At 43.0% G+C, this 25,412-nt stretch overlaps 1 protein-coding gene across 2 annotated transcripts in view; it reads left to right on the forward strand.

Moving 5' to 3' along the window:
* LOC129188639 (interleukin-1 receptor accessory protein-like 1) overlaps nt 1-25,412 on the forward strand; it is a 210,332-nt gene that overhangs the window by 20,251 nt on the left and 164,669 nt on the right. For both annotated transcript variants that reach the window (XM_054789477.1, XM_054789485.1), the window contains exon 2: nt 1,451-1,550. In XM_054789477.1, coding sequence (XP_054645452.1) covers nt 1,469-1,550 — 82 coding nt within the window. In that variant the 5' untranslated portion in view covers nt 1,451-1,468. The remainder of the gene's footprint in view (nt 1-1,450; nt 1,551-25,412) is intronic.

Raw genomic sequence — 25,412 nt, forward strand, 5'->3', positions numbered from 1 at the left:
ACATTCATGTCATGTCCGTGTCATATCGCCGCCGCACGGCCATCGTTTTTTGTGATCGGCTTTGAAAGGCATTTATCGGCATATGCCGATCACGTGTTTTTAAGCAAATGGCCAATCTATTGGAGCGTCCCTAGTTTTACTTCATTATCCTATCTGAGTTGTTTGGTTACGTATTTGGTTTGTGGTTAAGGTTGCCAGAGCTTTCTTGACGGTTTATTAGTAAAGACTAGCATGTTCAAAAGGAAACTGGGGGGAAACATTCCCCAAGATCAGCTGAACATTGCAACATACAAGAACCATGCACGTCACAATACACTCGTCCCTCGTTTATCGTGGTTAATCAGTTCCAGGCCGACCGTGGAAAATGAATTTCCACAAAGAAGGATTCCTTGTTTATAAATGGAATATTATCACAGTTAGACCATAAAAACCTGTTTATGACCTTCTAAATAATTTCTTTTAAATTATTAGAGACCTCTTGATGTGAAATAACACCCCTATAGTCACATTTACAATTGTATTACCCGATATAATAGACGTCATAAAAGAAAATAAGACATTAACGACATAAATAAGACATAATATAGACTCAGACACACAACTTTTTTTTGGAAAGTCGCTTGCAAATTCCCAAGCTACTTGTTGTTTTGGGCTTGTTTCCAGACAGCTAGTCGCTTGTTTCTTTGTGGGACCTGGCAACACTGACACACAAACTCCCAAGTACCTAAGTAGTATTAGTAGGGATGTTCTGATCTGGGTATTATGCTTCTGATTTCAATACCGATCATCCATGAGTAAGATTGACCGATACTGATACCGATCCCTGTGGCATGCATTTGCATTCAATAATCTTTATTCTTATCCTAATCGAGCGATTGGGACCAAAAGAACGGTCAATAATGGTGGGCGTTTCTCCTCTCTGTGTTCATTTTTACTTCCATGGTCATCCAGGTCATTGTATTCTCAGGGCATTAAATCGATCGCAACTGGACTGTTCAGGTTGTCTTAGAAGATTTTACGCCTCGCATCCAAGCAGGTTGGTTGCACGACCAACGTTGCATCTAAATGGAATGCCAACAAAGGTGATACCATCCAAACGACCATCGTTGGCGGGCAGACTCCCCACTACATTGTATTGCAGCAACCGTCATTTGACACCGCAAAGAGAAAATCATTCCTGTCCGAACATGCTTCCCGCTTTAGAGGATAAATACACTGGATCTCGCACAAGTATTACACAAGTTCTCAGACTAGAGCTGTCCTATCTAGTCTGCCTAGTGTTTGTCCCACCTAGTTTTTGAGCATGAACTGATGAAGCCTGCTCGGATGAGAGGCGAAACATCTTCTAAGACAACCTGAACAGTCCATTTGCAATCGGTTCTTCCACTGGTGCACCGGCACCTTATCAGCGACGTACAACAACATAACTATTGTTCTATTTTTCTTTTAGGACTGGTTTGGGGGAAAAATGAAAGCATCAATTCCTTTTCTGATCCTACTTCACGCAGTTGTGGTCCATTGCTTGAAAGTGGTGTCAAAGAGAGGTTCAGGTGAGTCTTTTCTAATGCAACAGCTTACTGAGACGTACTTCTTTATAATTTATTAGTCAGTGTGAGGTCGACCCCAAGTTCCCCCTGAACTTAATGTTCTGTCACATTTTGGACAATTTCCTCCAACTTTGTGGGACACTTTGTGTGTAACTGCCCAGAGCTCTTATTTGGCATCAGTGACCTCTGGGAATCTACAGTGATTCATCAACAGAAATTCCCAAAACCTTGGACAAAATCTTTCCATAGGAGTCGAAGCTGTTCTATTTTCATTCTTATAATTTCTTCCATATTTAGACTACCATATTTTCCATAAGTCACACATTTTTTCATTGTTTAGTTGGTACTGCGATTTATAGTCTGGTGCGACTTAAATGTGAAAATACCGTATATACACCATGCATATTCAAAATTTAACATGTGCTGCCATTAAGTGGGGTCATGGTTGGTTTGTGGCGACACCTAGTGGCCGCAATAATTCCTTGAGTTGTACATGTGACACAGTTAGGCACACAAATTGAAGGATACAGAGCATAGTACTTTCTAATACGCTTGGAGAATACACCGTTGGAGACTGTGCCTGTAAGTAATGTGCAACTAAAAGTATATGATACTTGTGTGGATTGGAGACGGCAGTGTTTTGAAATGAATGAATGAATGTTGTTTAATAGGTACACTAATTATGTCTAGCTTGGAGACAGTCGCTGCTGTGTCAGCCACTGACTAACTAATTACACAGGTACGACTTTCAGTTTATTTTAATTCAAAGTTTTTCATTTAATTCAAAGTTTTGGTGTTAAAATACAGCTGTTTTGACATTTCTACACACATGCATCCGGGTGTCATGTAACGTAACACAAGTGTCTTCTTCTAGAACATTCTGACATTTATTACACAAGTTTTTATTGTATCCATATACTTTAAAAATCTGACTTATTTTAAGTTCTGCAGCTTCATCCCTTTTTGGTGTAAACCAGGGGTGTCCAAAGTGTGGCCCGCGCTTGTTTTTTTACTGGCCCACGAAAAATTAAAAATCAAATAAATAACAGCACCAGCAACGGAAAAATCAGAAGTAATTAAAGTCAAAATATTAAGATAAAAAAGTTGTAATTTAACGAGACAAAGTTGCAGTTTTTACGAGAATAACGTCGTAATATAATGAGGGAAAATGACGTCATTTTAGTAGCCTAATGCTGAAATATAGCTGAAAGTCGTAACGTTATGAGAAACAAACAAAACAAAAATAAAGTTGCAATTTTGTGAAAATTAGGTTGGGGAAAAAGTTATAATATTATGGGAATAAAGTGTTAGCATTACAAGAAGAACATTTATAAGAAAATAGTTTAGCAGACAACAAAAAACCTTTGGACCAGGAGACAACAGGAGAAACGGCAAAAACAGCTGTCATTTTAAGAGAATCAGGTAAAAAATTCAGAGAAAAAAAGTCGTATTCTAATGAGAAAAAGAGTGGCAATTTTAAGAGAGTAAAAAAATAATAAAACTAATGCCATTTTAGCAACATAGAGACGAATTTTTTTTTTTTAAGTCGTAATGTTATGAGAAAAAAACAAAAGAAAATAGTTGTAATTTTTGGAAAATTAGGTTGGGGGAAAACTTAGGGGTCTATCAATGCTACGCATATCGGTGTCGATATTGGTTGATAATATCGGCATACCGGACAATATCGGCATATTGGATATCGGCAAAAAAGCCAATATCGGACATCCTTAGAATAAAGTAATTATGAGAGGAAAATGTAAAGATTAATTAAGAAAAAAGTTTCAATATTTTGAAAAAACCCCAGCAAAAATGGGGAAAAAAGAGCAAGATATCGAGCATATGTGCAGTACATGTGTTGCTCTACAAAATATCAAAGTGGCCATTGCATCCTTTCATTTTTCAGTATGTGGCCCTCGGTGGAAAAGGTTTGGACACCCCCGGTGTAAACATAACACCCCCTCCCTCTGGCTTCTCTTGTAAATTTAATGTGCCATGACACTCCTAAAAAACGCTGTGACGTTATCGGTATTTATGATCATAAATACCAATAAATGCCACTTATACTCCAGTGCGATATGTTTTTTTTCCTCCTTATTAGGCATTTTTCATATAGTCGGGAAAATACAGCATGTCCCAATAATGCTGTCCTTATCTGAAAACGTGAGCAATCCCATGCATTACTGGAACCAAACTGCATCTAAACACACTGCATCACCAACACGTGATGCAGACGTCGCAGTGTTCAGTAGCGCCACAGTACCGCAGTAATGAGTCAACCTTCTTGAGTCAGTGGCATCTATTGACACTGCCTCTGATTTTGCAGTGTGAGCTAGCACGATATATCATGATTTACTTTTCAGATCCTTGAAGCTGCCTTGTAGGGACACCCACTTACAAAGTCATACCTGAGGAAACAACAAGGTTTTTGCATGTTTTTTTGACACAAGTGCATAGTTTCCCCGTCTGTCTCATCAATGGCCTCTTAAGCAGCATTCTGTACGTTTCTTCCTCTTCACAAGGCCTTGCTAGGGTAAGAAAGGAAATAGCCCATCTTGTTTGAGCCAGACCTCCAGTCCTTGCTCCCTCTTTCAGATGATAGAGCTTTATGAGAAGCCATGCTGTTTCAGAGTGGGTGTTCGGCTGTAAAAGGCCTCTTGAAATTGCATTGATTCAATTGTGATGGGAAGGAACGGAGTAGCGAGGGGCTGTGGGTGAGTATCATAGCGTGAGCATGTGTTTTGTTTGACTTAATGAGATAACTTTTAGCCATTAATTTAACTTGATAACATCAGAACTGAAGTATACTGTCACTGAATACCATCTGACATAGTGGATTGTGCTCCTCCTCATCTGTCGCTGGATTCTCATTTCATTTTAGCTGTAATTATAAGAGTTTTTTTTCACTGTAAAAAATCTTCCTTATCATCCTTAAAGAGCCCCAAGAGGAGCAAAATGACTGTTCATAATTGTCTCCCATGGATTTTTTTTTTAAAACAAACCTACAATCAAAGCAGCAAACGTTAACCCTAATGAAGCAAATTGCATAACTAGATTTTCCTGAATCTGCGTTCCCACTTGCTTCCAGTACCCACTCACACACTGCTGCTCACACCCACAAGCAAACGCCGGAACGCTATTATTAGACGATCATGTGCAAAACATGTTTGAGCAATGTAGCGTGGTCGCTCCTAAGTAATTACAATGCAGTTGCTTCATTGTGAATCCCTGTCCCCAGTTGTTTGTGGCCAGAACGCATATCAGAGTGTAACACTGTAGTTGCTGTGATGTCAGACCTTCAGCAACCGCCGGCCATCGGCCGTGATTTGTTTCTCCCAGCAGAGCCACAGTCAATGGTTGTGCTAGTATAGAACAGAAGGCTCCCGCTTAGGAATACTGTATCTGTATTAGAACATATTATGTCCTTTTACCTCCGCCTCCAAGGAAGTAATGCTTTCATTGTCATTTGTTTGGTTGCGAGATCAGACGAAAACTTTTCATCCAATTTCCTTAAATTCTAGTATTTCTGTCATAAAATTGTATGGATTTATTCCCAGCAGTCTATTATATTCATTACGTAACATGTTTCTTGGCTGCACTGCTTCCAGTACGTGTATATTAGATGTTTTTGGCCAATCAGATTTCAGCTTCTATGTGTTGCCATGTCAGTGTAATTTGCGCAAGGCCTTCAGAATCAGGAGTGCTGGCCCATGTCACTTAAACACTATTAGTAATGGAGTTGGAACGTGAGATGGACAGCGGCGTCTGCAGTGATGCGGACTCTGCATCGGCCCGTTGTGGTGAAGAGGGAGCTGAGCCAAAAGGCATAGCTCTCAATTTACCGGTCAATCTACGTTCCTACCCTCCCCTATGGTCGGCTTTGGGTAGTGACCGAAAGGACGCGATCGCGGGTCTCTGTTGGGTGGCCCGGCTCTCCCTTATAGATAAGGTCAGAAGCATGCGGGAGAAACTCGGAGTAGAACCGCTGCTCCTCTGCATTGAGATGAGCCAGCTGAGGTGTTTCGGACGCCTCCTTGGGGAGGTGCTGGACGAAGTAGCCGGGAGAGGGAAGTCTGGGCTTCCCTGTTTAGGCTGCTGCCCCCACGACCCGACATCGCATAAACAGTAGCAGATGGATGGATGGATGGTAATGGGGCTGTTTTTCCACATTTCAAGTTCACCTCACAAGGCCAGCTAGCAGGCGTACAGTAATGTCAGCATCCATCCTGTGATTGGCTGTCTGAAAGCCTATGCCAAATACTCGAAGTTACCAGTGCGCTTGAACGCATCATCACATGAACAGCGCGATGCTTAATTGATCCTATTCCGACACAAAGAAGAAAGGAGACAGACAGGGTGTTGTTCATCGTTCTGTCTGCATTACATGAACAAATAAGCCAGTTTATAAATATATTTTATATACAAGTCAGCCTGGGAAAGGTTTTTTTTTTTGCTACTTCCAGTGAAAGTGTTGAGTGTGATGTATTTTATTTTTTTAGATATTTTTGTCATGTATTCAATAAGTATTGATTTTCAGCTGCTCCAGATGATACTGTAGTTAGAGGTTTGGAGTTTGCAGTTGTTTGGAGACGATGGATTCAGAGATACAGCCTTAAGTGGGATCGTTGCTGCAGTACTCATGGTATTCATTCCCAATCCTGTAATGCCACATGGTTACGTTGCATTTACCTTACATTATTGATGGCTTGCATGTAACTGTGACATGATAACAGTGGTATTAAGTCCCTACTAAAGGGTCAGATAGGTAATGCACCGCCCACCACTGATCCATATATGCTTGGTAGCCATTAAAAATGACTTCTGAATTAGTCCTCAGGCCCACCAAGAAAACCCCCATTCCAGTGTCTTCGGCTGAAATACAGAAATCCCCCAACACCTATTTTCTCCCTGACTGTGACCAACTTCCTTTCCCCATTTTTGCAGGAGGAAGAATCAAGGACATCCTGACAGCCAATTAAATTTACTGTCTTTACACCCATCGTAACATTCGACTCAGAGAGGACGTCCACATTAATAAGTCAGTTAAAGGATAGAATGTAGCCCCCACATTAATGGGGCTACTCGCAATCTGGCTAATCATAAGGCCCTTTTTTAATTGGATGAGACGGTGGTTCCTGATCAGGGACGTCAGCATGCCGCACAAATTCAGTCACAGGGAGACACTTGACACTTTGCAATTGTTATGAAATAATGTTAAATATGGCAGCAATCTGTCAATGGGGAACTTTGAACCTGTGTTAAGATGTCACCATCCACGCGGATCATCTTTTGTTCTTTTTAGCCATTTGGCTATTAGTCCTAACTTGCTCATACTGTTCAGGGTTATACTCTTGGTAAGCTGGAGGCTTTCCCAACTAAGAGTGAGAGGTGGGGTACACCCCGGACCAATCACAGAGCTGACACATACAGTAGATATAAACAACCATTCACACTCGAATTTTGAGCAATTCCGGTTCCGATTTTGATTCCTTGTTTAGATTCCGGTTCCGGTTTCGATTCCGATTCTTTTCAGAGGTAGGGTCATAAAAGTTTGCATGGTCTAAACCGAACCCTAACCAAAGTTCTTGGATGAAATGTCTGAATGTCTCCATGGTTTTTAAAAAAATGACATGAAGTTTTTATGAATGACTTCACTATGTATTTCTCACAGGGCTATTTTTAACCAGTGTATAAATATCAAACCATTGAACTTCAACATAAATGTTTTGAAGTTCCGTTACATAGGAGTACATGTTCACAAAGGATTCTGATTTTTGAAAACCTCATGAAAAAACAATTACTCATATCCTGTTGTTTATGTGTCTTATGATGCAGAATAGACAAAGTGTAACTGAGTTCCTACTAGCCTGCGTGCAGAAAGTTGATGGTTTGATTTAGAAGATCTTTCTTTTTTTTTTTTTACAAACTCTCTTCGATGCAATAGTAATTGATTGACGGTAACTAGTATGAACAACCAGCGATTAGAGCGACACTTCCCGTGTGAGGTCCCCGCACCATTACAGAGCAGTCCAGGCACAGTGAGGGGGAACTAGCGCTGTTGCTACGGAGCCGAGTATCCAACTGTCAACGTGAAATTAACAGCGACGGAGATGAATACCCAATCTCTAATGTGAAACTAACTTTACAACGGTAAACAACCACGGTGAATGGAGTAAGACTTGAAGCGGGGTCTGGTCAACTTCCTGGCTAAAGCTAGCGTTAACGTCAGGTCGTTCGTCTTATGAAAAAGTACACAGCCTTACATAAGCTGGATGTTTGAGTTGGCCAAGACAGAGACTCTGCTTCTTTTTTGTTGATGTTCACCGGCTTCTTCTTTGTTGGCGTTATGCTGCCATTTTTCCGAACATTTTTCCGATCACCAAACGAAGGCGTCGAAATTTTAAAAAATGAACAATTCCGGGAATCTCAGGTGACTTTGTTTAAGGGGATAAGGAAAAATAATCTCTCTCAGCTCCAGCTGGGTTGGGAGTTCTACAAGCTGTTCGACAAAAGACCTTCACCTTATATAGTCTTCAGATAACAAGCTATCAAACGCTCTTTGGAGTCAAAGCATCATTTTAGTCGAAGCATCTCAAAGCTATAAAGTGGGATCTGTGCAGTCACTGTGATTGATTTGAAACGGCATAGAGTCAAAGTTACCAAGGTAAAGTTACCAAGGTAAAGAAAATAAAACCATCAAATGTAAATGTCATATGACCGACTGAAAATCCCATTGCTAACGGCCACTAAGGAGCATCATGTAATTATATTCAATACTATTCATTTAAATATAAAGAATGTAAGCAAATTAAGTATAAGGAATAACAGTGTAGTAAATAAATCTTTCTATCTACCTAAATCTTCTCCTCTGAGACTCTGTTGCCTCTTACGACGCACGCCAAAAATCAATCTAATCTGACTGTAGAGCATACATTATGTCTTGCCGCGTGGAGCACTGTCCTCGCCCCGTTTCTCGGGGCTATTTTCTAAGACATAGGCACCCACGAATAGCTCACGAGATGACTCACTTTATGTTGACTGAAATCCAGATCAAGGAATCAGGTTGTGTGGGTGACGGTGTGGGCCAAATTGGCCTTAGGTGATAGTTTCCCATCAATTTTCCAGCTGCTTATTGTTTTAGACCTGCCGCTGTCTGCTGGTGTTTGAGCACAAAGCACAATATATTGAGTTATTTCCATTTTAATATACTTCTCTGAAATATACTGCATTGGTTTGAATCTCCCGTAGCAAATTATACAGCCCACATTTGCCAGTTGGGTGATTTGGTACCAATTTGAGAGATTATGTGCGTGGATGATAATGAGCTTGAGTCCACAAGAGGATTTTAACATCAAGAAGGTTGGCCGGTGCTTAAATGAAGAGAGTCTGTGTCCCAGGTTTGAGGGGGCAGACTTTAGATAAAATGAAACAACCCGTAATACGGTTGAAAATTAGAAATACTCTGGATGCCCGCACATTAACGATTCCACGTTTGTGACCCTGCGCTTTTTGATGATTTTTGGACAAACTATTTTTTTTTCTTGATTTTTCATGCGGAAAACACATCTCATTCACCCTAAGTAATTTATAAATACGTGACCATACAGCAAACGCTCATATGAATGAAGGCACAAAAGGCATGGTTTCTAAGCCAAATGCCACAGCTCCATTGTGGAAGTGCAGCAGAGCCTTCGACCCGGCAGTCAGTGCTTACGGAGGTGTTTGTTTATTTCAACATTGTTACTAAAAGGATATTTTTCATTCAAGTTTATTCTCATAAAATTGCAACTTTTTTCTTGTGAGAAAACTATTTTTTCTCTCAATATTTTGACTGTACTCTGGTCAAATTTCTGCTGTTGATTTAAAAAAATCATTTTCCAAATATTTCAACGTTCTTCTTGGATATTTTCTTCTCCTAATATTTTGACTTTATTCCCATGTTATAAATTTTCCTCCAACCTATGGTTCCGAAAATTAAATTTTATTGATTGTTTTTGACTTAAAAAACAAAACAAAACAATTTTTTCTTTAATATTTCAACGTCATGCTGCTAAAATGACATTTTCCCTCATACTATTACTTTAGTCCATCTGAAATTATGGCTTTTTTTCCTTGCTAGATTACAACTCTTCTTTTAATATTTTGACTTTCGATTGATTTTCCCATTTCTGGTGCTGTTGCTGGTTTTTTTAAGTTTCCTTGGTAAATTACATTTTTAGACTGTGCTGCGGGCTGATAAAACCACAGCCGCGGTGGTAAAACTCAAATACAAGAGGCTCGCAAAGTGTCCAGCACTGTCCAGCGTCATGTAGGCCGGTCTTCAGATACCTAATCACGGGATTGATGGGTGTTTTGTTGGCCCTTCATGCTTCCAATGCTATTCATTATGTGTTTTAATTAGCCCACCGTACACTACAAGGCAGCACTAGCTTAAGAGGTGAAGTTTTGTGCGAAAGGCTGAAGTCTCCCACCAGTGTGGCCTGAGATGATAGGGCTGTCAAGCTCGCTATCACCAGCCAGGCACTCAGCATGTGGCCTTTTCAGCATTGCTTTACTGGGAAGTTTGAACACATCCTCTGTTTCTGCTCAGTCCTGTCGTCGCTCAGTGACAGCTTAGCATAAAAACAGTACTCTCTTGTTCGTTTTGTTCTTTCTCTTTTCTTTCCGTGTTGCCCTTTTTTCAAGCCTTTTTTCGCTGTCAAAGTGGGATTGGTCAAAGAACAATCAACCTATTTCTGCACCGAGCAGAGGCACAGTGTATTCTTGGAGCTCTCGAGGGAGTCCTGCCAAATTTGGGGCTTTTCAGTTTCCTTTTTGCATGGGAGAATGGATGTAAGCTGGCTCACAGCGGAGTTCGCTTTTGTTGGTTGCAGGAGGCTGACGCACTGCAGGAGTTTTGGAAACAAACCAAGTTATCCAGCCCTGGCTGCTTATTCTCAGGATACAAGCAGGTCCCATTCAAACCGCATTGCTTTGCATTTTTATTGTAATTAGCAATGACTTACTTTGGCTTGCTGGGAAAACACCGCTGTTCATCGCGAACCTTTAACTACTGTAAGCATGTGCACCTCTGAAAATGTCTGGATTTTTGTAAAAAAAAAAAAACATGTTTGACAAAAAACACGTTTCATTCACCTCAACAATGTCGAACTATGTGATAATGCAGGTAGAATGTACAGCATACGTGCACCAATCCACCATGTTTACATGTTTATGTCTTTATGCTTCACTGATGCTTTTTCCTCAAGCGCTGTGATGTTGCACTTCGGCGGTCCTTGAACGCATCACAGTTGCAAAAGTCAAACTTATGTATATAAAACCTCAACACCATGACTCAGATTCCATCTGTTCATCGATTATCTTACATTATCATTCATTGGGGGTGAGTAGGTGTTCATTTTATACTTTAACATGCGTTTAAAACATGTGTGAAGCATATTCTCTTTTATTGCAGATATTCATCCTAAATCGGAGGAGAACGTCAACGTTAAACTAGCGGGAGGCTGTCAAAAATAGACATTTTTATGGGTTCAGTTAGTCGCAGACGTTTGTGGTAACCCCTGCAAAAAGCGGGCATTTGGATTTGACTCACCATTTCTTTCATTTGCTGTATATACAGTAGTAGTGCTCTGTCACATATTTACTGTTGTTTATTGGATACATGTGATCAGAATAGCAAAGGGCAGTGGATCCCCCAGCAGCATATTAATTAGGCTGTTATTTGCCAGTCACAGTGCTTAATGGGGACACACCCCCTTAAACAAGGGAAACAGTGTGGGAATTTTCACCCATTATGTTGGTATAATCATGAAACGTTATTGTATGACAAACAGTGGTGTCTTTCTAAATATGAAAAGTCTACTGTAAAGTTTTTTTACAGCCCAAATGACCTACGGAAATGATTACACTCTGAATACCATCCATTTTCTACCAGCCGCCAACCCGTCGATCACGATCGACCGGTCGATCTTTGGGACTTTGCCCGTCGAGCCCGAAAATTTTCGGAGAAATAAAAATAAATGCATGATCACATCAGTGCCATCAGTCACCAACAAGCATGCATTTTGACCACTGAACACGGCCGTATGCCTCGCCCCTCTAGGCATGCACCCCACGAACCCCATCCCTGAGCCCAGTCCCCCAAACCCATCTGGAGGTGCCAGCGCACGCTACACCGCCGCGCTTTGCCCTGCAAGCAACAAGTGTCGCCTGACATGTACCTTTAAAAAAATCCTCGAGCTGTGGCTCTAGCCGTAACAAAACTCCCCCTCTCCTCTCCATTAAGCCAAATACAGTTGCGCCGGACCCAGAGGAAAAGCTGAAAGAGCTACATCTTGCGTAGGTTCACGGCCGAGACCAGGGATCTTGTGCTCAAAAAAGCTGACCACTGCTGTACAGGGTCACGAGGAGGTGGAGCCCATCCCAGCTGACTTTGGAAAAAAGGCTGACGACACTCTGGACTGGTCTGCAGCCAGTCACAGGGGACTTATAGGGACATCACACCGTCATTGAACGGGGACTGAACCCACGCTGCCTGCAACTGAAGTCAGTAGAGCAGCTAGACCAGCAGCGACCCACTCCCAATGCATCACACCGAAATAAAAGATGTTGAGAACCGGGCATATTTTGCTTGTAAATCTTTTTTTTTTTCAATACAGCTGAAAAGACACCTCGACTGCATGAGTTTGGAGAAGATGAGTCGGGAGTGACTGTCATCAGCGACAGCGCTAGTGCACATTCTCGGTGGCAGGGGGAATATTGTTGATTTTTATTATGACAGCACAGAGGCGGTTGCATCCAGTGAGCGTCAAGTCTCTATTAGCATCCTCTGCTAACTGAGAGGCGCTACAGATGTGAGTGGGCGGTGTAGCTGTGGTTCCAGGCAACACGGCACACAGCCACCTCATGATTCCGAGGATCTCTATGCTCGAAGCGCTATCCCAGTCTCAGTCTCAGCCTTTTTTTTTCTCCACTGAATAACATTGCACAAATGTCATATTATTAAAACAAAATGGATTTGTTGGATGCTCATGTGCTCCATTTCCAACCGTGACTTTAATATTTGCAACAATTAAGAATCATATTACCACCCAAACTTGATCTTCCTGCCAACGAAACATGATAAAACACTACATCTTGTTTTAATCAAACACATCTTTGTTTTGGAAGGTTGTGACCTTCTGAAAGAGCCCTCCAATCTGACCTCCAGTTTGGTTGTAACGCATTTTACTGGTGGTGATAATGACTGATCTGGCTAACGTGGCCATTTCATCCATCATCATGCGCGGGTGAATGATGAACCTGCCCCCTTTTGTCTGAGGGTGCTGAACTCGCAAATGTATCCGCACCTGTCAAGCTAATTAATTGGCACGATGGTGACTGTTTATAGGAGCATTTTCGCAACATACAGCACTTGCAGCGCACATCGCATTTTTCTGTCTGTATTTATTTGGTAAAATAGCGTGAAAAAGGCAACGCAGTCATGCATCGATTGAATGAACTGAATGCTGATGTGGCATGATTATATTGCTTAATGCGCATGGCACCCTTTGCTGCCGTAAAGAGCGTGCGATACATGCATCCAAAGGGCCCCCTTTTGCTGTTCAGAGTGCTCTCTGAGACTCTCAGTCACATGTTTGTGCACCAAGTGCCTGGTCTTAAAAGCCACAAGGACAGCTCAGGATTATGGCTCTGTTTGCCTCTTTCATTGCCTCTAATATGCAAATGGGGATTAGCTTCAAAAGGAGATCATTGGCATGGAGACTTATGTCTACCAGGAGGTGTTGCTGGCCATTCATACCTGCCTTTTTCCAGATCAAACAACGACCAAACATGTCAGGAAATGCAAATGACTGCGCGAGGAAGTATTAAATAAGTTAATGTCAATTTGTGTCCAACTAAATCTCAATGCTTCTCCTCTGCAAATCAGGAAGTGTGGATGACATGTGATGTGGCACTGTCAGAAAACCATTTCCATTGGTCCAATTACCGCGCCTGCTGCACAGACGCAGGAAGACGTATGAGGAAACGTTGGCTTCATCGCTGAACTGAGATTGTGGCGTGAGAGCTCTACAAAGCCCATGCGGTGTCAACATCTTTAATTGGGTGAATTAAGTGACCCGATTCCTGCGTGCAAGCTATCTCTGCAGTTGAAGCCGCGTCAGAGTTTAACCCTTTCACAGCGCGTTGCAGGCTAATTGGCTGCGGTGTCCGGTGTAGCCGCAATCCACCTCTGACAATCACCTCTGATCTGCTCACCCAAGCAGCGCCATGCTGAGGCGGCACCAATTTCTGTACCGCATCAATTGAATTTGGATGGATTTATCAGGATTCGAAGCATACGGTATGTGGGCCATTGTTTGGAATGCACAGTCCCACCCTGGATATTGAAGTGCAGCTTATCCAATCAAATGTCCATGCTGACTGTGTACAATTGATCAGAGGCGGGCACTTATGGATTCTCTGACTGTCTCGGTGGGAGAATGGAAATAAATAAGTCCAAAGAATAACAAATAGAATGCTGAACGTGGATAAGAATAAAAATAAACAGGAAATAATTCAAAGTTCAGTTATGTACGCCATTTCCTTTGATTCTGAGGCTTCTATGGCAGCGATTCCCAACTGGTGGGTGACGACCCAAAAGTGGGTTGCAGAGCTGTTTTCAGTGACTGGACTAAAACAAAAATAATGTAATGACCCGATGCCCGTGAATGCACCTTGCACTCCTGTCTGTGTTATGTGCTTGCTACACCTCCACGCGGCACGTACCTAAGCAGTTGCATAACAATCCCTTTAAATATACGATATTTGAGAAGTTTGAGTTGAAAAATGTGCGCAATTTGGCCCGCAGCGTGTCATTGAGGGATGATGGTGGCTCCTGGAGCCAAACCAGTTGACAACCACTGTTGTATACGACACGTTCTCCCAACTTGCTGACTAAAAACCTGACATGGGCGTCAAAATTTGAGGTGTACTCAAAACTTAAGCTATTTTTTGCAGTGTTCAATCACGGCCACGTCATAAAAATCATGCGAAAAGATAACTGCACAATGTTACGTTCATGAAAAATAATGGCAAATAAAACCTTGCACTCACTGAAATATGTCAGTGATAACAATTGTGATGATTGGACACCACATGATTTTTAGATATCAATATATAATTAAATCAATGAGCTTTTAACGTGTGGAGTAGCAGCTGGTGTGTGTTAGAAGCAAAACAGAAAGCGTTCAAGGCGCTTCTACCGCTAATTATCGCGCGTGATGGTGGTGGACTTGAAAGATAAATATTGTTATTGGATGTAGAAAGTTCCTGTACTCCACCGCAAATCATTTTATAGGATGCAGTTGCATTAATACCAGAGCTACTCAATCAAACCGTGATATTCCTGCCAGGTTTCTGTGTGCTTTGTCTCCCCCATATCCAGGATTAATCAATCAGTCAGTCAGTCAAGAGAAAACCAAATGTTATCCATCCATCCATCCATCTTCTACCGCTTATCCGAGATCGGGTTGCGGGGGCAACAGCCTAAGTAGGGAGGCCCAGATTTTCCTCTCCCCGGCCACTTCGTCCAGCTCCTCCCGGCGGATCCCGAGGCGTTCCCAGGCCAATTGGGAAACATAGTCTCTCCAACATGTCCTGGGTCTTCCCCAAGGCCTTCTACCGATCGGACTTGCCATGAACCCCCGGGGAGGCGTCCGGGAGGCATCCTGACCAGATGCCCGAGCCACCTCATCTGGCTCCTCTCAATGCTGAGGAGTAGCGGTTCTACTCCGAGTCTCTCCCGGATGACAGTGCTTCCCACCTTATCTCTAAGGGAGAGAGAGCCCAGCCACCCTACGGAGAAAACTCATTTCGGTCGCTTTTACCCGCGATCTTGTCCTTTCGGTCACTACCCAAAGCTCATGACCAAATGTTATTCAGGATTTATTTCAGCTTCACCCCAATAATGGAATTTCCATTTCACCTACGACTAACAATTTCAAAATATACATTGAGTAGAAGATCCTTGTAAAGATCTCTGTAGGTTCGGAAAGCGTGTCATGTACACTGTCAAGTTGTTCAGTCGAGGCATTGGCTGCTTGTACGATTGGCAAGATGGAGAAATGACTCTATACATGCCTTGACCTCTTTCAGGCCTACAGAATGGAGTCAGTGTGAGATTGTGCAGCTTAATTGGCTTGACAGAATAGTGTCTTGCCGCTTGCTCACATTCATGACATCTACTTGTTTAACAAGGCAACATGCCTCCAGAGTCGCTTGGCGGTTGGAGGCTTGTGGCACTTGAGCGAATGTTTAAACAAGCGCCAAATGCTCTTGACTTCGCCAAGAGCTTTTTTGACCATGTGGATTTTATTGTGGAGTCGGTAAACACTTACAAGTACTTACCAACACAGCTGACCCAGAATGAAATGTGTTTGAGAGTTAATGATTAGACAATAATGGACAATCCATTCTTCACTTTTTTATGTTATGTCACAATTTCTGTCTAGCTTTAATGAAGCTGAAAGAATTGCTGCTGATGTTTGCGCTATTGTTTGGTGAAAACAGTTTAAATGAGGCATCATCATACTGTACGTGGCGGAGAAGGGAGGTGGAAGTTCAAAGATGGCGCCCTCCGTGGCAGACGTCTCTGTGACACTCTCCCGTGTTTTTCTATTTTTTGCTATTTTATTGTTCATTTTGGACATTCAACACACTCACGCAGTACACTACAACAGAGAGACACTTTTGAACATCGGCAGGGTTCACCATGAACCTTCATTTAGCCTCTCAGACTTTGCCTTTCTTCTGCGCCGGGAGAACGCAGCAGCCTGCGGACCTGGTGAGCTGAATACCCGGCGAGCAAAGCATCCGAGGCGTAAACGAGGCAAGCGAGCCGGCCTGCATGCTAGGCTAAAAGCTAGAGCGACGAGGCCACCGCTACCAAGCCTGCTGCTAGCCAACGTCCGCTCTCTTGAAAACAAGATGGACGAACTACGAGCAAGGATTACAGCTCAACGTGAGATCAGGGAATGCTGTGTCCTCACCTTCACAGAAACCTGGCTGACGGAGGATATACCGGACTCGGCGATCCAGTTGGAATCATTTGCTGCTTACCGGGGAGATCGGACTTTAGCGTCTGGTAAACACAGAGGTGGCGGCGTCTGTGTTTACGTAAACAAACGGTGGTGCACAGACGTACAGACGATGGAAAAGCACTGCTCGCAGGACATTGAGCTGCTGATGGTGAAATGCAGACCTTTTTATTTGCCTCGTGAGTTTAGCGCTGTGTATTTAACTGCTGTTTACATCCCACCACGAGCTAACACTGCTAATGCACTAGGCCTCCTGCATGACATCATTGATAAACACGAGACCAAACACCCAGACGCTGTATTTATTATATCTGGCGATTTCAACCACTGTAACCTCAGGACTGTCCTCCCCAAATATTACCAGCATGTGAGCTTTCCCACAAGGGAAAATAACATCCTGGACCAAGTCTACTGCAACATGAAAGGTGCTTTGAAGGCTGTTCCAAGACCCCACTTTGGAAAGGCTGACCACATCTCTATATTCCTTTATCCAACATACAGACAACTTCTTAAAAAAGCTCCCCCTGTACGTACAGCAGTTAAAGTATGGAATGAAGAAACTGATCAAGTACTTCAGGACTGCTTTGGCTGCACAAACTGGGATGTGTTTAAAACTGCAGCGGGGAGGGAAGATTGTACTGTTGATTTGGATGAATATGCTTCTGCTGTTACTGGCTACATTAGCACATGCATAGAGACTGTCACCACCACCAAGTATTACAGAAAATACCCTAACCAAAAACAGTGGATGAACTGTGATGTAAGGGCTAAGCTACGTGCTCGTTCGACTGCATTTGTCATGGGCACCGCTGATGACTACAAAAAGGCCAGATATGACCTGAGGAGGTCCATACGGGAGGCCAAGAGGCAGTACAGACAGAAGCTGGAGGGCTACTATTCCACCTCAGACCCTCGGCGCATGTGGGCGGGGCTCCAGCACATCACATACTATCGACAGCAGAGTAGCGTAGCCACGTCCAGCCAAACCACACTTCCTGATGAGTTGAATGAGTTCTATGCCCGCTTTGATACCCAAACTCCTGATGAGCAGAGAGGGTGGCTGAACCTGGGGAGCACACAGGACTCACCTCTCATGGTGACATCAGCTGATGTGCGCAGGGTTCTAAACAAAACAAACCCACGAAAAGCAGCAGGGCCAGACAACATCTCAGGACGTGCACTTCGGGTTTGCTCATCAGAGCTAGCTGATGTGCTTGCTGACATATTTAACCTGTCGCTTGCACAAGCATCTGTACCGACCTGCTTTAAGTCCACCACCATAGTGCCCGTACCCAAGAAGAGCAACGTGACCTGCTTGAATGACTATCGCCCTATAGCACTCACTCCTATTGTTATGAAGTGCTTTGAAAGATTAGTCATGACCCACATCAAAAAGAGCATCCCGGCGGCAACCGTGGACCCTCTACAGTTTGCATATCGCCAGAACCGGTCCACGGATGATGCAGTCAACACTGCCATCCACACAGCCCTTTCTCACCTACAGGGCCAGGACACATACGTCAGAATGCTATTTATAGACTATAGCTCTGCATTCAATACAGTCAGCCCCCACAAACTCACAGATAAGCTCCTCACACTTGGCCTGTCTCCCTCCCTCTGTAACTGGGTGTTTAACTTTCTCACAGGCAGGCCCCAGTCAGTCAGAGTCCACAACCGCACATCCAGCTCAAGAATTGTGAGCACTGGGACCCCACAGGGGTGTGTGCTGAGTCCACTCCTCTACACGCTCTTCACCTACGATTGCGTGGCCTCCCAGAACAACACCAGCATCATTAAATTTGCAGATGACACTACAGTCATCGGACTGATCACTGGTGGTGTTGAAACATCATACAGAAGAGAGGTGGCGGACCTCATAGCTTGGTGTCGTGATAACAATCTCCTTCTCAATACAGATAAGACTAAAGAGATGATCATCGACCCAAGAACAAGGGAAAAGGAGCCGCATAGACCCCTGTTTATTGATGAGACTGAGGTGGAGAGGGTGAAAACCTTCAAGTTCCTTGGCACACACATCAGCGAGGACCTCACCTGGTCTCACAACACCCAACAAATTCTGAAGAAGTCCCAAAGGAGACTGTACTTCCTGAGAAGACTGAGGAAATTTGGCATGTCCACCACAATCCTGAGTTGCTTCTACAGATGCACTATCGAAAGTGTCCTTACCGCCTCCATCACTGTTTGGTACGGTAACTGTACAACACGTGATAGGAAGGCACTCCAGCGGGTGATCAAGACCTCACAGAACATTGTTGGGGCAGCCCTCCCCACACTGCAAGACATTTATAAATCTAGAGTCCTACGAAGAACACACAACCTCATCAAGGACAGCACACATCCACAACACTCACTATTCACACTCCTACCGTCAGGCAGACGCTACAGGAGTTTGAAGTCCAGGACCACAAGGCTGGCAAACAGTTTTTACCCACAGGCCATCAGGCTCCTCAACGAAGCACTCGCACACGCCGCACGCAACACACGCACACACTCATAGCACTTTATTTATTTATTTATTTGTATTATTTACTTGTATTAATGTCTCGTCTGTTGTTGTTGCTTAATTTATTGGTATATATGTTTATGTGTTTATGTTTCTTATGTTCTTATTCTTTCATTTGTTTTCTTTCTTTTCTTGGGAGAATGAACAGAATAAGATTTTCATTGCATGGTATAACTGCTGTTTTACCATGCACATGACAATAAAAACTCTCTTGAATCTCTTGAATCTTGAATCTCTTGAAGTTCCTCTAGGATGGCTTCTTTTGAACCCATGTTGGCAAGAACAAGGTGACAGAGTGGTCTTTTGTTGGATTCTGGCTGTCGGAGTCTTCTTATTAAGGCACGGATGGACAGGAAAACGTCTGGTATTGGTTGACTTGGAGAAAAGGTTTAAATATATGGGCTGAACAGGGACACAATTTGGATGCCCAAGGACTCTCATACACAGATGACACTCGGGACATCCATTAATAAGACCCCAAACGGACTGACATCAGGAAACAATTCATCAGTGCAGTAAATGCACATGGAAACTTTCAAGGAATGCTTTGAAAAAGTTGATCTTATATGAGGAGGGCTGTGCACACTGTGCCCACATTGTGCTACTGGGAAATATGAAGGGATGTCTTTTTTGCACAGCGTTCATTCACGGTTGTTTTTTAAAAGGCCCGGGTTACCTTTAGGGATGGGATCTGATCCAGTATGTGTGTCGGGTTGCAAAACCAGCATAACGCACATCAGAATTTGCTGATACCACTTGTGGAGGGATCAGATTCAGTTGCTGTCCCTGCTGGTTATCTGCTAGCTGGCTGCAAAATGTAAAGGAGCGTGCTGTTGCTAGCACGGATAAAGTATGTCCTTCCAGAGTGCGGAGTTACTAATCCTCACCTCTAAGGCATCAAATAAACTACATTTCTTACAAATATCTTTATCACTGGCGGAGGAAGAGGAATAGCTAAGCTAAGACAGAGACACCGCTAAGCTAGCTTGAATGTAAATTAGCGAAAATAGAAAAAAAAAGTGTTTAGCACACATTATCAGATGTCTGGCTGGAAACGCATTAACGCGGAGCGTAACCAACTCAGTAAATTAGCAAGTAGATTCATAAGAGTTTATAAGAGTTTATAAGTTCATAAGAGCTCCCCCCATATTGTGATTTACACCATAAATATTAGTCCTACATTTATTTTATCGACATATTTAGATTCCTTGGCCATGAAAACATACCATTAGCAATTGGATTCACAATGATATCAATATTAGTTCAGTAGTTATTCTCAGAAATTGTATTTTCCGTAATGGTGGTTTTCTTCTGGCTCTAGCTCCATAGCTTTTGAAGCTACAACAAGTCTGTGTTTGTTTCATTTGTTGTCTTCCTATGATGAAAATTCCAAAGGTCCCTTATTTTTTTCATATTCTGGATCATAGTATCCAGAATGAGTCCATTATCTGGACTAGTCTTTGATATTTTGTAGAACCTGTTGGAAACTTAATTCTCCTGGAGTTATATGCAGAAAAGCCGAAAATGGTCCTATCTTGCAATGTTAAAGAATCCTTTAAAAAATTCCGGCATCCAGACGATGACCCGTTTCACCCCAAAATTTGAATCAATTCTTCCAAATCCCATTTCCGACAATTCCTGATCATTTAATCCAAATCCATTCAGAGCATTTCAAGCTCTTCTGAACACAAACAAACAGATAAACGCCGGCAAAAACACAACCTCCTTGGCGGAGGTAATTATACAACATCTACAGACCAACTACCCCGAAATGACGCGTTACTTTAACTCATACGTTTTGGCATTCAGCCTGATTTCGATTCACCAAGTCTCTTTTCTTTCAGTTGTCTCTGATGTGCCTCGTCATCTCGTGTCACGGGTGGATGATGAGCAATTGTCCGCTGTTGGTTACTTTTGTGGTGATCGTGAATTAAAAGTCCCAAACTCTGGGCATTTTCCCCTCACTACACCTGGACAAAGTGGAATTTCCCCAAAATGTTGTTCAGTGGGAAAGTGAGACAAATTACATTAGTTAGTTATCAAGGTAGGTGGTACATTTTTATTTGTGCGTGTGTGTGTGTGCAAACTAAAGTGGTGTGATCATCATCGGTGCGTGCTAGTTGCCACGGAAACAGAAGTGGCGAGGCTCAAGGATGCTGTTAAATGTTAGAGTGCGCTGTGCTCGGCAAGAGTGAGGGAGGGAGGAAAGAGAGCGAGCGGAAGAGATTCGTCGTGGTTGGTAGACTATTGTCCGCCTTCCAACCATATTTCATCCTTCATTTAGACTGTATGTTACATGCTTGAATAGGTGTGAGGGGCCCCAATGCAAAACTTCCCCTTCTATCAGCCAAACTGCAGGGTTAGAAGGGATGAAATTATGCAGCTCACAAACCTCAGCTTTGCTTAAACGCATCATTTTGATAGTGCAGCTATAGTCGCTTTCACACAGAATGTGTGCATCTGGATCCACTCATAAAGGATTTTGGTTTTTAGATGTGAGCTAGATTTTTACTACAATTCAGCCCACCACCCATCGCTGCCTTTATCTGCAATTAGGGCTGAAGTGGCAAAAGACTTGTGACAATGGAGCATCCCTTGTATGCCACCACCGTCGGTGGAATAGGCCCTCTCCAGTGGTAATCTCTCCAAAGACAGGCCCCAAATTGGACAGGGCTCTTGGTGCTAATGGCGTAGGCTCAGCAGATAGGCACTGTGTGTAATTCCAGTTAATTACTGTCCAGGAGCTGATAAGACATGGTTGCAGGGGCTAAGAGAAGAGATAAGGAGGATCAGCGATTTGCCCGAAGCATTTTCCATCCCGTGGGCAAAAACGCTCCTTGTGTCCAGAAAGTCTGAGATTGGCCTTTTCTTACCCGGATTGTCCACTTGAACATCAACTACTTGTTGTTTACTGGCTTCTCCCGTCAGGGTTTTTCTCAGGAAGTCATGGTTTACCAGCTTGCAGTATTAGTCGAAAATCAATTACCATCCATTCCAATAGCGCAGTTAAGGTGCTTTTATTGTCAATACACAAAAGTTATACAAAATGTGACCTCTGCATTGAGCCCATCACCGGACTGAACATCTTACACACACACTTAGTCAAACATTGGAGCTGTGGGCGGTTTTGAAGAGCATAGATAGAAGTTTGGGCAATTACTCAATGGGCACCTCAGCTGTGGATGTGCAGGCGATACAGTGGAATAAGTGTTGTTGAGGTCACCCAGCTTATTCACGCCCCCGTTCATATTGCCAGATCATTCAAAGTGGACACACTTCCAGCATGGACACAAGCTTTTCGTGGCCTCAGGAGACCACAGATGGCCCTGCGAATATTCTCAGCATGACTTGAGAGATTTAAGATGGAGAACATGAGTCCCGTGAGACCCAGTGTTTCTCTATCCCTCCCAGTGTCTCAATGTTTGCATTGTCAGTGGTTATTTGTCATTCATGTTTTTTTCCCAGTCTCAGCTCACCATAAAAGCTATTACAAGGAATTGTGCTGTATATCAGCTCAGACTGGAGAAACAGGGCCAGTTGTGTGAATGCTTCAGTGGTAAAACCTGTGAGGGGACCACCTCATTATTAGCAGCTGAAACATGCTTTGCCAACCGTGCAGAGCAACAAAAAACTAAGGCCCTAAAAACACAAAACCAGAGAAGACATGGAGCATGCGCATAAAGAGCGTACTGAAAATGAAATATGGCAACCAAATCACTGACAGTGATGTAGAATAGGTCTTCCATTTTAGTTTGGACGACAGCCAGTTTAAAAAAAACATGTGGATGTTAACTAGTGGTATCCCGACCTGATGTTGATATCAGATATCGATCCGCGAGGAGCAAAAAGTATTGGATTATATCGGCCTGTATCTAAAACCTCAGATATAAGCAGTCCATTCCAGTTTCTGCTCCAGCACTTCTATCCAGCAGCGCCCGGATAGAGCACACCTGATGACAACAACAGCGTTTGCTAATGTGCTAACAAAGTAGCAAGGAGTAGGAGTGAAGTCGGCAGCGTGGCAGCATTTTTTGTTACAGTCCGAAAAAGACGTCGCAGCCGAGTACAAAGCAAGTCATGCACAAGTTTCCCGTGGTGGCACAGAACCGTGGAAGTTTAATACGACCAACCTCATTGCGCATTTGAAGCAGCATCACAAAAAACAGCAAGACAGCAAAGGCGAAAAGACAAACTGATGCTGTCCGAAACATTTGCAAAGCTTTCACAGAAAAGATCGGCCAATTTATTGTGCTCGATGACCAGCCACTGTAAGTGGCGGGTAACGCTTAATTGAGCACTTCGAGTCTTGCTGCATTGTGCCTAGCCGCCACTAAATTGCCGATAAAAATATAGCCCAGATGCATGAAGAAATAAATAGGTCAGTTACACACACAGCAGCACTTTTTAAAGTGTTGTTTAAAAAAATGCCATCCTCAGGCTCTCAACATGACATTTCCATGTTTCTCTTTCCAAGTGTTCTGTTCTGAATGTGGAGTCCAGTGTGCAGCTTGCAAGGGAAAACTAAACAGCGCAGAAGTTGCATATTTCTGTTTCCACAATGCAAAATGATGCGGTTTAATGTAAAATCACGGCTGGTGTAGCACTGTATCAAATGTCTTTGGTCTCATTGTAATCAATCAGTCACATTTGGACTGATTACGGAGTCGAGTTAGGGCTTATTGTGCAGCTTGCAAGGGGATTCTAAACAGAACCCTCCTGGTTCAGCAGGTGCAAATTGATCTTTCCACGATGCAAATTCATGCAGTTTGACTTTAAATTATGGCTTCTCCGGTGTAGCACTGTATCACAAATGTCTTATGTTTGAACAAGAAGAGGGTAGAAGTGATGATGGCTGGTGGTTGGCTCAGTGAGGAAAAGAGATCAACGACTGTGTGGGGGAAAGACCTCAAGGTTTTGCAGCATTCTTCTGATGACACTATTCTGACTCCACATGACCCAAATAGTGCTCAGCAGATTAGACAGAACTGGAACTGACATGCTCGCTGAAGTATGTAAGTGTCTGAAATAAAAGAAAGGCTCTAAAATCCCCCCCATAGCAACAGAGTGGTTATGCAGCTGAGTATTTGTGTATGTTTTTGAGCATATTAACAAATGCATCTTTTTGCAAGAACCAGAACCAGGTGTGCGGTCAGGAATATCTCTGCAGATTCTCCCTCCATGATCCCATTTCACACTTGCAAAGCCTCTGTGGATTTGTCAAGTGAAATAGTGTACCAATAAACAGGCTGTTACTCTTTGAAGGCCTTGGTAATGCGATGTCGCATTCGATGGAGGTTATGATGCATTAGCTGCATTGTCGCTTATGCAATGTGCACATTCGATCATGAGTGGATATTTATTGGATGCTTGTCTCCTTTTGTTCCTTTTGTCTGTCCAATGTATACAAGCCATCGAATTGCAGTGTAAATAGGACACATTGAGTGGTGAAGGCATTAAGTTTAGTAAGATTAATGTTGTGTACAATGTTCAATGCGTTTTAATAAATCTCGGCATCTGCATGGAGCATGCATCCTATATTAAATACTGCAGTTTGTCGATTTAAATAACTGTAAAGTTGGAAGGATATTTAAAAAATAACACTCTCAACATGCAGAGGGGATGATTCAGGACTGACACAATCTTACGTGGATTTATTAAAAAAAGGAAGGTTTTACGTATGATCTTAAATATGGGAAAAGTGTTTCTTCCCCAAATCAGGAGTTTTATAGGAGGAGAGCCTGACAGCTGAAGGTCTGACTCCTATTGTGCCTTGTGGGAACACAAGGTTCTCATAAGGTCGTACGGCACTTTAGGACACAGTGAACCATTTAAAGCTTTGTAGGTGAGGAGCAGCAATCTGTTAAAGCTGAAGAAGCTGAAAAAAGAATCTGAAATATATTCTCATTGTTATTTTGTTGATTATGTTGCAGTTGATTGTATGGCACTGAGGTGGTAACAAGGGGAGGTGGGCCATGGGGGGGTCCTTTGTTGACCTGTTCGTGTGAAATGCAAACTGATGGGGATCGAGGTCATCAGGAAGCGTGCCCTTAATGTGAGACAGGATGATCCTTTCCAAATATTTGGTGATTATGGGTGTCAGAGCAACTGGGCGGTAGTCGTCCGGGCAGGGATTACATACTGCGGTCGCAAGAGGTTGAAGTCGGTGGTGAAAACCTCTCCTAGGTGGTCTGCGCATGCCTTAAGCACCCTACCAAAGAGGGTGAAGAACTGGCTCAGGGTGTCTGGTTAGGTGCGGTCCGAGGAGTC

Source organism: Dunckerocampus dactyliophorus, chromosome 1, assembly GCF_027744805.1.
Source record: "Dunckerocampus dactyliophorus isolate RoL2022-P2 chromosome 1, RoL_Ddac_1.1, whole genome shotgun sequence".
Lineage (NCBI taxonomy): Eukaryota > Metazoa > Chordata > Actinopteri > Syngnathiformes > Syngnathidae > Dunckerocampus > Dunckerocampus dactyliophorus.